Source organism: Convolutriloba macropyga, chromosome 15 (assembly GCF_964194025.1).
Source record: "Convolutriloba macropyga chromosome 15, txConMacr16.3, whole genome shotgun sequence".
NCBI classification, from domain to species: domain Eukaryota; kingdom Metazoa; phylum Xenacoelomorpha; order Acoela; family Convolutidae; genus Convolutriloba; species Convolutriloba macropyga.
Genome location: NC_134482.1, coordinates 15673410 through 15690001, shown reverse-complemented (window position 1 = coordinate 15690001; position 16592 = coordinate 15673410). Strand labels below are relative to the sequence as shown.

The following is a 16592-nucleotide window of genomic DNA, read 5'->3' as shown; positions in this document are numbered from 1 at the left end:
AGGATCGCTCGTCCGCCCACTCGTTAAGCTTGTACCGATCCTCCCAACATTTTCTTCCGGGCCGGAGGATGTTACTGAGTAAATAAAAGAGCAGCGAGGATTGAAATGCACTATATAAACTAAGTGAGAAATCTATCCAGCGAGAAATTATGACGTAATCTTTTAACCAAGTAAGCCTTACAAAAATAAAATGCACACAAAATCTCTTCTAATATACGTAGAAGGCTCAGAAAAAGTTTGTTCAACATAATTTTCGTTGAGCCTACTAATATACTAAATCGATTGCGCTCTTTTTAGGCTTAATATTTTTATGTTTCGAAAACGTATCGGTGACCAATCTGAGCTCAGACAAAATACCTGCCAGCAAATATAGCTAGATTTGCCGGGCCATTTAGATGTGCTTTTGCCTTGATACGTTGTTGAATACAGTTGGATTGTAGATAATCTTGAATTTACTCGCCGATAGTCTGATTATTGAGTTATCAGCTATAATTTAAAATACAAATTGAAGTTCGAAAAATTGAAATTGATGCCAAAGTTCAGTTGATTTATAAGGAGGGTCTATTTAGGCACAATTTATTTGAAGATGGCCCAGAAAACTTTGCTTGCAAGACTGATGTGCTAACCAGTATAACAACTGTTCTAAAGCCCTCGGACTTCGATATCTCTTATAACCCACACTCTCGTTACGCCTAAAATCACTTGACCCCGCACGAGATGTCAAAGCTAAAATTTCAGCGTGAACTCTGCAGAGTCACTTAACTTGGCTTAAAACACGCAGCTTTCATGTTAAAATGACAAAATTATGACAACATAGCAATTTCTGGCTATAAACATAGGACAATCAAAGTACCACAGCGACTTCTGGCAATCATTATTCGAAATCAATTCTCTAAATCTGTTTTGTGCAATCTGGAAAAGTCTTTGTTTAAAAAAATGTCTTAGAACGTGGTATAGATAAAAGTTGGCAAACATTCTAAAGTTTATCTATTCAGCGAATTTTTCCGAAAGTGTTATGTACAGCATACATCTTTTAAAAACTGCGTATCAGCAGAAAGACGAAACTAAAAAACTTTTTGAGTTCATATACTAGTTTGTAAGGGATAACTCTTTCGAATAATATATCTCATGTTGGAAAAAGACCGGGAGCAAAGCTTCCCTCGCTAACACAGCTCGGAAAAATAAAAACTGAAAACCCACTATTTCGCACATTTTTTCACACATTAAGTTGATATAAAAATTGAGGTTCAATTTGGTCATTCCCAAGAACTCACAACGCACTAAGCTGACTTTTACAAAAATATTTCCTATAATTGAATTTCAATGGAAAACATTTGAGTAAAGAAAATTTGAGCGAGTGACGATGAGCATAGCAAACACCGACCAATCAAAAAACTGATGAGATGAAAACTCAAAAACGGTCAACTGGGGCTGATAATGAGGTAACCAGGAGGGCAGTTGCGTGAAGGTTAGGCAATGCGTTCTCTATTAACATCTCCGAGTTTCCAAAAACCATAGACGACTACCATCGGACGAATTGTACTCGAGAAACAGGTCAGTGGCCGTCTTGTTTGGTTTCAGCTAGCTTATGTTTACGCCCAAACGCAGTGCGTTCAGGGCAGGGGTAGCAGAAAAGAATGGGAGGTGGCAAAAAGGTGGGGGTCAAGACCTAAAAAAATTCAAGATTGCCCTTCACGCCGTCGAGTTGTGCTAAGTCAGTAGCTTCGGCAAACCATACATTAGAGCTTACTTTTAAAAAATGAGAGCTGCACAGAAAGTTAATACCGCAAAGTTCAAAAATTCAGCCCGATCTGAACACGGAGAGTAAAATTAAATAGCTCAAACGCGAGAAAAAAACATTCTAGAACTCAAAATAGTCAAGCAATTTTGCATAGAAAACAGACACACAAGTTTACAATTATTGCCTCAAACTTTGCTCGAGCGTAATAGATATGTGATGCAACGTAAAAACACATTTTTATTGATTAGGCAAGTCAATTACGACCAAGAACTTTGCAGCAAAACAGAATAAACAATTTTATTCGCCATTTTTATTATCTAATAGGGTTATCATACAAACTTTTTCCACTCCACAAATTGGCTTTCCACTTGCGATCTGTGAAAAAAGGCTTCTAAGAAAAAGGCTCCGAGATTAAAACAATAAATTAAAAACCATAACGAAATAATTTACGGCCTCACATTTACTCAAATTACTACGTTTGTTCCAAACATGATGAAATGAAGTCTAAATACAGAGTTTTGACAGAGTTGTTGCTAGGCACGTAATGACCCCCTTCGTGTTTGAAGAACTGGCTATTTCCGAATGAAGAAGAAAGTTGTTCACTCTCCGCCCAGGGAATCACCTGATCGTTCGCCCCTGAAGACAATTTTCCACATTCCAATGAGAAAGTTATGATAAGGCGGTGCTTCTATTTACAAATTTTTTCTCTCTAGTATATTGGATACTACATGCGGGCTCAAAGCCTTTTATGCAAACAACTGAACCTTTTACTCTTTCAATAAATCGTTATCGGGAGAAACACAACAAACTAAGAGGATCACCCAATAGTATTTTAAAATCACCCAATAGTATTTTAAAATCACCCAATAGTATTTTAAAATCACCCAATAGTATTTTAAAATCACCCAATAGTATTTTAAAATCACCCAATAGTATTTTAAAATCACCCAATAGTATTTTAAAATCACCCAATAGTATTTTAAAATCACCCAATAGTATTTTAAAATCGCCCAATAGTATTTTAAAATCACCCAATTGAATTTTAAAATCACCCAATAGTATTTTAAAATCACCCCATAGTATTTAAAAACACCCAATCGTATTTTAAAATCTATATTTATTTATCCAATCATGGGAGGAGTTAAATTCCTCGAATAAGTTGGACTATGGTTTCTGAATTTTTGACTGAGGTCCATTGTCCTTAAGTTTTTAATTGCCTTTGACAGGTGAAGATCAATAACTATAGGTCTTAAGAAAATTACAACATGAATTGTGACGGTCAACTTTAGCGTTGTTTAAACTTTTTGATTAACCTTAGGTTTAAATTATATCTTTTTAAAAATTGCTGGTAATAAGTAATGCATTAGTTTAAAAAACAAATTAATTATGGAATAATTGAGGTACACACATAATCTTATAATATAATAATCTTATATTTACCATAAACAGCAAGCAAGTGGAAGCCTCTTGCATTTTTCTCTAAAATGCCTAAAGTTAAATAAAATCAAGAACGGACAAAGTAAACAAACACCAAGAGCTCCAAAGAGATTTTTTTCTTTACAAAATCCATTTCGTCAAAACCATTAAAATCAATAGCTAGATGCTACAAAAACGGAAAATGTGCAAATATAAGCCTACAGCGCTTTAATTTTAAAAAAACTGATGCCAAGACCTTCCTTTCGCTATCTGCATATTGAAACCGAAATTAATTTTAAAAATCGAAATTACACAACACATCACCCAGGAATCAAGAAATGACAGAAGCATCAACAAACGAGAGACGCATCAAGAAATTACTGAAAAATGGTAAGAAATTCGGTCAAAATCAGAAAATCTACGTATATTTCCTGACATAAGGGCTATCATAAAAATCCATAGTGGAAAAATGACACTTGAACAAAGCACAATTTAAGAAACAAAAATAAACCGCCAAACGGTTTGGAGATAACATAAGTAGTCTAATCTGAATTTTTCCGATTGAAAATTGACACAAAAATAACGCCATACTATTTTAATACAGTATTTCGAAGTTTGAGTGCAATCTATTTTTAAACTAGTTCAGCTCAAGCTACTGTCTCTCTTCGATGGTCTCACCAGTCTATCCCCTATAAAAATCATTTTCCCCCGTCGGAACGTAGCAAATGCAACCAACTTACAAAACCAACATACTCATCTCTTTCGTTTGAATTATTAATTTTTGTTACATTTTCCCTTGATTTCATATAGTGAAGACCTTAACTTTTTAAAAAGCTTGCATCTTCTCAGTAAAGACAAGTTAGTTCATCACAGCCCTTTAAGGAAATAATTATAACTAGAAGGGCTTTCGTATGATACAACGAATGTCTCCCTCCAATGTTAAGAAATATTTTTGCCAAGCAATGTGAGCTCAAATTGATTTTTTTCAGAAGCAGTTCAATGAATTTGTTCGTTGCAATGGTACATGGATTCGTCTCCTCAACGATTTATAGAGAGAAAACCTTCAATGCATTCCGCTATTCTCGGATAAAAAGCCACAGTAGATTTCAAAGCTGAAAATAAAGTTAGTTCTGAAAAAAATGTATTAAATATTGGTTGTGTTAATTCGATAATTGAATTCTAATTTGAGAAATCCAGGGCATGTGGGTCTTTATGAAATTACCTAATCTGTCCTAAGACCTGAGAATCTAAATTCAGAGTTTTGATCAATTTTTCTAATATTTCTGGGGGAAAAACCAACAATTTTTAAAACCTTATATCTTCTCAGAATAAACGTAATCGGAAAAATCCTTCGTAAAAAATCCAGTCTGAAAAACCTTTTAGATAATTCTAATCATGTCTTTTTCCGATGAAAACTTAGGGGGTCAAAAACGACAGAACAAAAGCCAGTCTCTCACTGTCGTTTCTGCCATTACATGAGGCCGGAAAAATGAAATCGATTACAAATAATTGTAACACAACAATGAGGATTGAATTAGGGTACGTTGCAAAACCCTCTAATCTCATGAAGTCCGGCAAAACATCTTTAAACAAAACAGAACAAATGCATACGTTGCGTGGTTCAAAACGAAACCAAATCGCTTTCTAAAGCATCAATATTTCCAAAACAGACCAATTTGATAATCATGAAGCAAAAGAAAGAAGAAAAGTTTACGGTTCACAACATTTAAAAAATAGCACAGTAAAGGCTAAAAAATTGCCAAGGACACTGACTTTTCGTTATAAGCCCGGCAATTGCAGGACGAAAAAGACAATCATCTCAAAACCTGACGCAAGTAGTTGACTTCCGGAAAAACCTTTCTTAGCAACAAAACAAGCGAAGTAAAAGAATCAATTTTAAATTTATATTGATAGTAAAAAAGAACATTTCTTCTTGTGAATAATAGTTAGTTTGAAATTATGGAATTTTAATTCAAATTTTGGATTTTTTCCGTTTGTGCCCCCAGTATGTTATGCTACCCCCAGTTACAGAGCACGTGTCATTACATGGTAAATTACTATGTAAAATATGGCAAGTGCGTCTGGGGGGACAAACTGAAAAGATCCCAAATTTTAAGTTTTTACAAAACTGTCCAGCTCACAAATCGTTTGTTTAAATTATATTTTAGGGTTTCAAGTTACAGCAACATAGTTTATGAAATGAAGATTCAAAACCACTAACCCGAGACCACTAGAACAGGTAGGTCACATTTCTTCAGAAGTTCTGCTTTCTCTCCCACGCAGTTCAAAAGAGGAGCTCCAAACACCATCGCAAATTTAACTGATGGAAAAACATCCCCATGAGCGCAATGCAGCGAAAAAATAGAAGCTCCTTGAGAAAACCCAACAACACCAACAGGTTCGTGTTCTGTTAAAAGTCTGTTCAAACATTGCATACTTTCGTCCAGACCTTTTGGATCCAAATGTCGGTCACTTTTGTTTACAAAGTACCAGGCTAGTTGTCCTGTTTCGAATTTTGGATCGTCGATTTGGTGCGGTGCATCAGCAAAGACGAATTCGAAATTGAACTTTTTGAAAAGCTTCCGGAACGATCCAGTTGCTTGGCGAAATGTCTGGCTGTTTTGCCCGTATGCGTGCAGACACAGGACTTTCATGGCTTAATCATCTGCACAGTAATATTGACACCATTTCGCGGACATGAAAGTGCAAAAAATGATAAATTTTGAAGCATTAAGACATTAGTACTTTGAAACATTTGCTTCAATACTTTGAAACATTTGTTTGAATATACAGAATCATTTCCATGTCATTCGATAGAATTTTACCTTCCATAATTGATAGTTTTACATAAGTGGTATACATTCTACAAACAGCAGAGTGCAAAAACTATCCGTCCCACAAGTTTTTTCAATAATGGTAATGAAATCAAAGGATTCGTTCCGCTGGGGGGGGGGGGGGGGTTCAAAATACACTAAAACTAGAATTTTCCAGCCTTTTCGTTAAAAGCAATTTTTGCAAACAGCCATCAGATGACAGGCAAAATAGACGTTATAGCTTGTGTGAAACTGATAATAATCAAAGCGCTGGAAAAGTGGAAACAATGTCTCGTTCCATTGCAACTGGGTCAGATTTTTGGACTTCAAAAAAGTTGATACTCAAGAACGAAAGCTACGATTAAGTTCCACAAGAACTAGAGCAAACTTATAAACTTACAAAGGTGGCTCATATGACGCAATTGCTGAAGTGCTCAAAATTTGCAAACAATAATAGCAAAAAGCTCGCTTTTACTAATGTAAGGTGAAGTTCTTTAAATAAATTATTTAATGTTTTTTTTAAATTTTACACAATATATTATTAACTGTACATTACCATTCACACTTTACTGTAATCTGTATTAGAGGAAATTAACAATGTTTTTATAAGTTTTCATTATAACCAAGAAGTCAACCCTTCCGCTTATTTGCAAGACCCCCTAACACTTCCAATGTCAAATTTAAGAAACCATGACAATGGGAGTGCATAAGCAATGATACAATTGATAGTTTAAAAAAATCAAGACATAATAGACATCACAATCACATAGTTTAAAATCAAAAATGTTATATAACTAACAACCAAAATAGTAAAGTAAACACAAAGTATCTCCATGATAGAGTTTCATAAGGTTTTGAATTTTATATAGTAGTGGAATATTATTTGTCGCTTAGCTGTTCGACAATTTTCACCACTGACAATTTTCGATTTCAAAGACTATCCCATGATTCAGTAGCGGTCGTAAAAAACAGGTTTTTAGAAAATTGGACTCGCTCTGGGGATCAATGTGAAGAACATTACTGTGGGGTATTTCCATGTATCGTTCGAAAAGCAGGAGCTCTTCCCGAGACAAGGTCAAGTAAGTAATTGCCTTGCTGCCACTTGATGTAATTGAAAAGTATACAAAATTACTCAAATGACTGGCGCGGGGCTGGCTTTCGTAGTCACTAGCTTATGCTTAGGGAGTCTATCTTTACCGGGCGACGGGGCATTGAAAGGGGTGGGGGCAAAACCACGGTTGGAAGAATAAGTGGAGAACGATATTCACATAAAATAAATCTGAATTTACAGAGTAAATTTACGCCTAAATAAAGTTCGTTGACAGGAGGGGGTGGGTGGAGTTTGTGGATGGGATGTTGTGGTGGGTCAAACTCCAAGAATTGCCCTTCACATCATGTAACTAAGCATTTTCAGCAGTTTCGGTGAGTCAAATACATAGACTTGCGTACCAATTTATCTGGTTTCATAAGACAAAAATTGACCAACAAAATTCACCAGTACAGATAATCGCATAAAAAAGAACATGGATAATATGGCTAACTTCCTTTGAGATCAATTAAACAACCTTTGTGAAACAGTCCACGGTAAACGATCTTATAACAAAAAACCATTTGGAGCGACAACAGCAGTCAATTTACATAAAAACGTGCAGGGGCTTCGAGAGAAAAGCACATAAGAACTTCAAAAGTAAAACCTCGAAAAGTTAAAACATGTTTCCAAATAACTATTCGTCCCACAAGTGGCAGTTGACTTCATGATTGGCATTTTAGAAACATAAACCGCCCAGGGTTGGAAGAATTGCTCTCGAACGACAGGCGGGTGGAAAAACAGTTTACCACACCGGGATTGAACCATTGACCTCCCGATCCCACCCCTAACCAGAAGTACTGCGCACTCTGCTCTCATTCCCTGTTAGTTGCTATGCTGCAATTGTTTTTTTAGCAACACGCTTTACTTCGGAGTGAGAATAATAGAGATCACTCAAAAATGAAGAACGAAAGCGTGAAAATCTCACTTGAGAAGTCAAAGAATGTTCTAGAAGAAAACCGGAATAACGGTCTAGCGAAAAATTTGCATAAAAAGACCAACACGTTTACAATAATTGCTATGAACTTCGTGGAAGAGCAATTAAAAGTCACGATTGAAGTGAAAAGAAAACAGAACTTTTAAAGTACAGATTGGCAAGAGAAGTGGAGAAAAACAGGTGCGCAAATCCATAGTTCCAAAACATGAAAATGACTATCAATTACACGGCGTAAAATCAATAGGAAGAAACGCAGCATCACTATAATGTTAAGAAAAAACAATACTTGAATAAAAAAGGTGTGCCTAAGCTTTATAAATAAATTAAATATATAACCATCAAGGTGAACAAAATTGCAGTAAAAAATTAATCCACCACATTTTCACAATGAAATTTAAAACGAAGTAAATTACATTCCAAACACCATGGTTGTTTTTCTTGTCTAATTATTTGATGCTCGCACCTAAGTGTTTGCCGGATATTTTATGCTGTTGGAGTAAACATTTAAAAATTCATTTAAAAGCTCTTTGTTCCTTGCAAACCAAATCTATTGTATCTTTTATTATAGTTTTGCCCAATAGATAAAAAATCGCCTATACACCAAAAAAATTGCATTGTTGTCTTGCCCCTTATTAATTTTAATTTGAACTCAAACCAGCTAATGCATATCAATACAATAACTATTTTTTTAACCAATTTTTTATAGCAATATAGCGAGAGCCCTGAAAAACCTGATCACACCAACCGAGACAATAAGGATTGCTTTTATTGAAAAAATATTTCACTCAAATCTTAAAGTAGTTCTCTATTACGGCATAAAGAAAAACTCGGAAATGATGCCTATTGAACTTTTGCATTATCATTTTTCTGAAGGTAGTTACATGCGATATATAGTATTTTTTTTGAAAGATTTGTCATAGTCATAGTCTAATAACGGTAACAATGCTCTTTTTACACTTAAAGCTTTATGCCCTGATCTAGTTAAGCCGAAGTCACATAATTAGACACCTGATTCGTTTCTAAGTTTTTTAAAACTCATTAAAAAGCCCAACACAACCATGTATAAAAAGTCTCGCTTAAATTGTCTACCCAAAGCGTGCTTTCTAACGAAAATAAACAGTTCTCATTAATCGCTTTTGGATTTTGCAGATATTGATACGATAATATTCATAAAAGTTTCCAAGCAGTTTCAGTCGATGTTCAATTGATTCTGCAACAGCGCTATATTTCGGGCTTTCTATCCAAGTTTTCTCAGAAACCAGATACTTGTTCACTTTAATCAATCAAAACTCCCAGATGTATAACTTAGACAGATTAGTATCCTTTTTAGTAAGGACGCAATGGAAATTTATTCGCAAACCATTTTGGAACCTTTAATACGGAGCCAGAAAAAAGTAAGTCGGAATACATCAATTTCTCATCTATAAATTATTAAACTTGGCTACAAATCGACGCTTAACTCATGTAAGGCAAATCAACATTATTCAAATAGAAACAATTAAACAAATACTCAATTGAATAAACAACAAACTGCTACACTGGGAATTCCTTCTCGATAAAGTCAATTTCACGATTGCAAAACAACGTCCATTTCATTTGGTTGTACAGGTAAATTGCTTTTAATTGCACTTGTTTACTTTTGGTATAGTTTGAGATCTTGTACAGGTTTTCCACCATTCCCGGAACAGATTTAATCAACGCTGGCCAATCCAGGTACCTTTGTATCCTGCTCATAACGTTCAACGCTTCCTGATGATTCGGTTTTTGCCAGTGCAAACTTCGGACTAAGTCCAGATGTAATGTGAAAAGATCTTCGGGAGCGGGCATTATAATAGGCTCCAGCTTTGCCTGACGTTCATTTTTGGACGGAGAGTTCGACCTTGATCCTGAGTTTGAACGACTTTGCTCGGTTCCAGTTGTCCTTGATTCTAAAGACGTTCCAGAAATCAAATTGGTCGACTGAATAACTTGTGATGTTGGACCTTCTTCGCTTTGACTGGAACTCTGGCTACTGGCAGGAGTAATTTGAGAGCTGCTGGTGCTAGTTTTTCCTTGGTCAATTGGGACTACAAATTTTTTCTTCTTCGAGGGTTCTTCATAAAGCGGAAGTTTTCTAATTTCATCAGAGCGAATATGGATGCCTTCCTGTGCCTCTTCAAGCAACGCATCCTGAAAATGGTTCAAGACAGAGATCAATGAACAAATTAGGCAAAGATGATGGTCAGGTGAAAGAAGCTGTTTCCCCCAATTAAACACAACCCCCACCCCCCTCTCAATCGAGCTTAAGACAGCAGAAGTCAAAAAATTCTCCAACTATGATAATCTGTTATTATTAGTATTGCGGGTGAGCTCATGTTTGAGGTTATTAAATTTGCGTGTGTGTGGGTGGGCGGTAACCATAACTCTAGTAGCAATGTATAAAAGCAAAACATTGTCAGCAATTTATTTGAGGATTATCGCCAAATTGGCCGACAGGAGACGTGAACACCAACTGTAATGACCAGACAAACTTGTCATGTTTGGATAACCCAGATTTGTCAAAGAATCAGAACAAAGCTGTCAGACAAACTTCACCTTTTTTTGCCGGCTAAACTCTTCTTAGGCCAATTTTCCCAGCAGCCAACTTTATAGATTCGCGGACATTTTTCTCCAAATAGTTTTGAGATTAACTAGATTGATGAGATTATATATGATTAGTACAATGAGATCAAACTTGGTCGATTTGAATAACAAGATTTATTTTTACCTCTAGTGATTCGCGGAAGAAGTTTTTGTTGCGGCAAAGTGGCTTGAACCTCTCAATCGTCTCATCATTGAATGGCTCTATCGATTTCTGATCAATGTAACCTAACACAACATTACACAATTGTTCACCAGTGCCGGGGCAAAAATAAGAAAAAACGGAAAGACTCAATAGCTGGTGTTCGAATACAAGGTCCAGAAATATTAGACTCAAAGGGCGTCAAACTTAACATTAATATGAGTGTATTTTGATTGCAATTATTTGTTCATATTCTTGTTTATTCTTCTTTAGACTACAATTCACGTCTAATTCTGGCTATTAGATCCTAAAACTCTTCTCGAATCTTTTCTCACAAATCGAACACAACGCGTAAAATTGGCTAGTGACTTATCATATAAAATAACTGTTAAGCATGGTGTTACACAAGGAACTGTGTTAGGACCTCTTATTTTTCTGTTATATGTCAAGGATTTTTCTGGAAAACTGGAAGGTGAAAATGATGATGTTCAATTTGCAGATGAAACTAGTATTATATGCAAATTTGAAAGTAACGAAAATATTCAGCAAAAAAATGAAAAAAAAATATTAGAACAAACAGACAAATACCTGACAGAGAATCAACTCACTTTAAATGCCGATAAAACAGAGATAAAACGTTCGTTACAAATCATACTAATTCGGATCCAGAGTTTACTTTTAAAGGTGAAGTTAAAAAGCAGCTCATACTTGTCGTTATTTGGGAGTACAAATTGATTCAAGCCTAAGCTTTGAAAATCACCTGAACTCAGTCTTAAGCAAAATGGCTAATGCAATTCGTTCTTTATATATTGTAAGAAATCAAAATCCTATAAAAGTAAGAATTGATGTTTCCTAGACAGTTGTGCTCTCTCATCTTTCTTTCAGTGGAGTATTCTTTCAAACTCTAGCATCGAAAAACAAACAGCATAAACAGGCAAATGAACTGAGGAATAAAAGTTGATTATTTTCGACAAAAATTTGACGACTCCATTAGTCTTCTCAATAAAGATCGTATACTGCCAGCCGAATTGTTTATCTCAAAATTTAGCCTAATGAAGCCGCAAACAGATATAAGTTACTGGGAAACATCCGAAAACTTTAAAATGTTTACTATTCGCCATAACGCTAGACAGAACAGAGCAAATCAAATTATTATAAAAAAGAGAACGAGAACGAAGTAGAGTAACAAATTTTTGATCTTGAAAAGCGTACAAAAATGGAACAAATTGCCCTCTTCAATGAGAACTTTTATCAGTAAAACTTGCCATAAAATGTTTTAACCGAGTTTTCGCTCGATCAGCACAAGACAGTACCCTTTAATAGACAGATAGGAGGGTGCAAATCCTATTTTTAACTATAAGAACGAACAGCCACAATTTTAAGATTATTATATTAATAACAAAACTGATTAATTCATTCAACATTTTAAAGCATGTAGATATCTAACCTTAGGGTTATATTCTGAGTAATTTTCATGTTTCAACAAAAAAAGAATTTGTTTAGATAATCTAGCATGATCCAGTATAACCTTCAAAAAGTGTATATACAGCTATAGACAAAATTTTTGAACAAAAATAGAAAATGATAACAGATTTCACTGAAGTAAAGAAAGAAAACAGCGAAAACCAAGTTTCATTACAATGATAACCGAAAAAAAAGTCATTTGCATTGTCAAAAAAGGGTTCAATATCCAACGGAAATTTTAATTATTCCAGCCTCGTGTAATGAGGGAAAGGACTCGATGGTAGCCTGGCTCTCTTTGCTGTCATTTTAAACTGCCTGCCTCCAAAAAATGATTGCAAAGAAATTAAGTGGTATCATTGAAGCCTTTGAGGCGTAGAAATTTTCTTTAGAGGTAATTTTGATTTTCACTTTTGTTCGAAAGATATCCGGTTTTCAAAACCTTTTCCCAAAATTTCAGGAGACAATCCGTGAAAAAACCAACAGCCGATTTCTATAACTGATTTTATAATCAATCACATGAGCTGCCTAGCAGCTGACTAAATCAAATTAATACAGGTTCATTAAGCAATAGAAGTTGAAACGTTTTGAATCTAATATTTTTATCAGAGCTTTTATCTTCACGAGACATTTCAATGACAAAATTAGAAGATCAGCTGTATTACAACAGAAAATAGCAGAAAGATTGTTAAAATATAAAACCTACATATCATGAGGGAGAACATTAAAAACAGTATATTCTAAAATACTACAAGGGCCCAAAAAGAACAATTTCTAATTAATGCCCTGTAATGATCACCAAGTTCTCCTGACGATGGTACGTAGCGGCCTCTAGACAGGAAAAAGAACTTTACCGACAGTTAGAAATTCAAAAACGATTTTTTAAAGAGATATTTTAAAATTTTAATGAAGATTTTAACGTTTTGACGTGCCTTCGATCTCAACCGTATTACAACACGAAACTACAATAAATTTAAAAACAGTATTCTTGTGCTGCTACAAAGATGCCATAACGAACATTAAAATCAAGTTTTTGGAGAAAATTATCGACTTTATGTTTCTAAAAGGGGTTTAAAAAGTGATTTATTTAAATAAAAAGCTACTACAAAATTCTTTTCGCTATCATTCAAAATTTAAAACAATTTATTTGCTTTCTCGTACATTAGAATCCCTCGAAATTTTCAAAAAGTAGAAAAACACTTTCACGCTCTTTCTGCTGCCAGAACTGCGGCATAAGTTAGATAAAAAATTATTTACTTTTGGGAAAATTGATTCTTTTTCAATTTTGTATAAACGACGTGTGCGGGGTCATGGGTCGAATGAGGTGGACTGGAAGGGGTGGTGAGTGGGATGGGGAGGGAGTGGGGGATGAGGAGGAAGTGGGGCGGGGTGAAACTCTAAGAACTCTCCTTCAAATCATGAATGGATGTCCCTTAGAGTGCCCCGGTGAATCGCATACTTAGACACTTAACAACTTGTGGGCCGCAAGTCTTTCAGAGAACTTAGTGTCCTCCGGGCTGTGCCTGTTTATCCTATTTTTGAGGACAAACAGTCAAAAGGGTATAACGATAATAGATGGCTATAATGAAGGCCTATAAAGCTTAACGAAGGCTAAAACGATAATAATGAAGGCTATTACGATAATAGATGAATAAATTGTATATAGTTACCTGTCTGTAGTGTGAAGTAAAACACAACTTTGTACTGTTTCTTCTTGCTCTTGTGTGGCAACTGTTCCACTTTCGCAGGCCAGAAGGGGTAGGATCTGACCCGGGCGAATACCCGGTCGCCTATCTTGAAATCTGTCATTTCAATATCTCATCAGAGTCAATTCTGAGTATAAATATCATCAATCTGGAAAATTATGGTGCTCTAATGAAGAGTGTTCCTGTCCTGCTCTTTTCATCGTGAGTTTTTTTGCAAGCAACTAATGCGCAATTTTGCACTTATAATAGATTGAATTGATTAATAATAGGTGGGACTAGCCATTACAATTATTATACGGTGACTGAAAAATAGATGGAACGGACAACAAATCAAAAACATTACAATAGGCAAAGTAGATCGAAATTAAATTCATTCTCATTGGCTGTAATTAAGCTATGCTTGCAAGCTTAAACCTAGCTTTAGCTCATTTGGTCATGCCTCGCGAGCCATGGCAATGCTTGCTCGACCTGTTATCCCAATTTTCGCCTTCAATCTATTGTCCCAGCATCTTATTATAGAGTTGTAAAAAGGACAGTTGTAGACGGCCCTTCTCGAAACACTATAAAGAAAGACTCAAAAAGAAAACAACGATTGTATTAATGAAACAGACGAAATCTCCTTTGAAAACTATTTGGTTTTGAATCGTATACAATTAGATACAATAGTTTAGAGACAATTAAGCAGTTGCAGCTTTTTGACTTTAAATTCAGGCTTACCCAACCCCATCTTACATCAGATCCGCACAATTTGAACAATATAGCCAGCTGCCGCCAGAAGCATTGCTTTCGATCTACTAGTGGGAGCTCGAATCTATTACAGCCTGCTGTAGACGAGAACTATTACACCAATTTCGGCTCACTTTTATTTGGCTTGTAGTAGTGAAGTACCATTTGAGTTCAGCTTCTGACATTTGGGAATGAGAGAAAGGGGTGCGGGTAGATATTGATGGATTGGCACAGGGGGTGGGTGGCGCGCGGGGGTAGGCTAGGGGTTCTGATAGGTAGGTGGTTGGTCTGTAGTTTAGATAAGTACTACGAGGGACATATAGGGGATCAAAATTTCTCAAAAATGACATTTTTACCTTGACTATTACAAGCCGTTCCTAATTACTATAAATTACAAATTAAGCTACAGTTAAGAATCCAATGTTCGAAAACAGAAGTCAACCATCGAACGCAGAGGTAAATGTTCAAAAACATAGCTGGCGGAAAATAGCCGCAATAGCTTCGTAGATATGCAGTAAAAAACAGTAAAGACAGACCACAAAAATTCGTCTATTCATTGAAGGCTGATATGTTATATTTTGATTAAAAATATGTATAAGTTTTTGCTGCCTCTATTAGCTGCTCTCAAACACCCTTCAATTAGAGTGATACACACCATTTTACCTTATCCCTTTGAATTGAAGTAAATAAAACTCAATTTCAAAGTGATGAAGTCATTTTTGAGAGTGAGGTAAGTCAATTGTGACCAAAAAATTAATCACGCGAATGAACAAAAAAACTGGTTCCGCTAAGAGAGAAAAATAACGTCAAGCACTTACTTCAGTTAAAAACGAATGAACAAAAAGCAGAATTGAAGTGGTCGTGACGTCATATGGTCGTAACAAACATCTTGACGAAAAAAAAACATAGCAGGCAAGTCCTGACGTACAATTCAAAGAATTTTCATTGACTAAACAGAAAACTTGCCAAGAACGGACTATGAATGGATTGGGAAAACCATTTAGAAAAACATCCGATCCAAAAAATTGAAAAAACTGTAAAAATCAAAGTGAAATTGCCGCATGTGAACAAAAAACCACTAGCGAGAAAGCGAATTTTTGTTCAAACACCGTTTTCTCACTCTACTTTAAATCTAGAGCAAATAAATTTCACGCCGCAAAACCACTCGCTTTTTCGCGCCAGTTCCTGTTCCGGCGTGACCAAAATCACTACTCCAATTAGACTTCAAAAATGATGAAAATGTGTGAACAGATCTTAAAAAAAAAACAGCGCCCCAATACAATTCAAATTCTTTGAATTGTAAAAAACCAAGAGAAGGCCAATAATAGCCCAAGCTATCGCTGTGCAGCTATTAAAAAAGAAATCAGAATTCAAGTCACGAACAAACTTGCTTCAGCTTTAAAGGAAACCTGTGTAAAACCCAGACTCCTCTTCGAGTAGTAAAAACCTGTGTAATACAAATACTCCTCTTCGAGTCGTAACAGTACCAGCACGTTCATTATTGATTACACTTCGTAACGTAACTTAACTTCGTTCTAAAGCGATATTAAGCACACTTAGATTAACTGGATGAATACTGAAAACACTTTCTCAATCATTAGAATATATGCGGCTCAATATCAGCTTAATATCACTGTCAGTTCTAAGTGGATTTCACTTTATGCTACCCATCGAATTACAACACGTTTACCATCATTATTTTGCACATAAATTACAATAGCTCTATGACTCCAGGGTGTAAATGCAGTTAGCATTCAAGCTTGCGTATTACTATAATAATTTATAGTTATTTATATAGTAAAATATAGTTAAATAATTATAGTTAAATATAGTTATTTACAGCAGGAAGAATTTGTTCTTTATAAATACACTCAAATAAAGCTTCAGAAATTTATTTTACAAATTCAGTTGATCGCAATATCCACATTTGTAAATACCCTGTGC

General features: G+C 35.3%; 2 protein-coding genes across 2 annotated transcripts in view; both read right to left on the bottom strand.

Annotated features, from left to right (window-relative positions):
- Nucleotides 1–2145: 2145 nt before the first annotated feature.
- On the bottom strand, nucleotides 2146–5883 carry LOC142353988 (esterase AGAP003155-like). Its single transcript, XM_075406229.1, has 2 exons — nucleotides 5379–5883; nucleotides 2146–2377 (listed from the first exon to the last, which is right to left on the bottom strand). Exons 1-2 carry the CDS (start codon nucleotides 5809–5811, stop codon nucleotides 2214–2216), a joined length of 597 nt encoding a protein of 198 aa, XP_075262344.1. The 5' UTR covers nucleotides 5812–5883; the 3' UTR covers nucleotides 2146–2213.
- Nucleotides 5884–9389: 3506 nt separating this feature from the next.
- Nucleotides 9390–16592, bottom strand: part of LOC142354050 (uncharacterized) — a 110644-nt gene continuing 103441 nt past the window's right edge. The window contains exons 2-4 of the mRNA XM_075406319.1: nucleotides 13887–14072; nucleotides 10741–10841; nucleotides 9390–10163 (exon numbers count right to left, since the gene is read on the bottom strand). Of these exons, the coding sequence (XP_075262434.1) occupies nucleotides 9528–10163; nucleotides 10741–10841; nucleotides 13887–14025 (876 nt within the window). The 5' untranslated portion in view covers nucleotides 14026–14072 and the 3' untranslated portion in view covers nucleotides 9390–9527. The remainder of the gene's footprint in view (nucleotides 10164–10740; nucleotides 10842–13886; nucleotides 14073–16592) is intronic.

Bases quoted from the DNA above. Each gene is read 5' to 3' on its own strand.
- LOC142353988 (XM_075406229.1), bottom strand. From the start codon at position 5,811: ATGAAAGTCCTGTGTCTGCACGCATACGGGCAAAACAGCCAGACATTT. The intron at 2,378-5,378 runs GTTAGTGGTTTT...AATTGTCTTCAG, and splicing joins ACCTGTTCTAGTGGTCTCGG to GGGCGAACGATCAGGTGATT.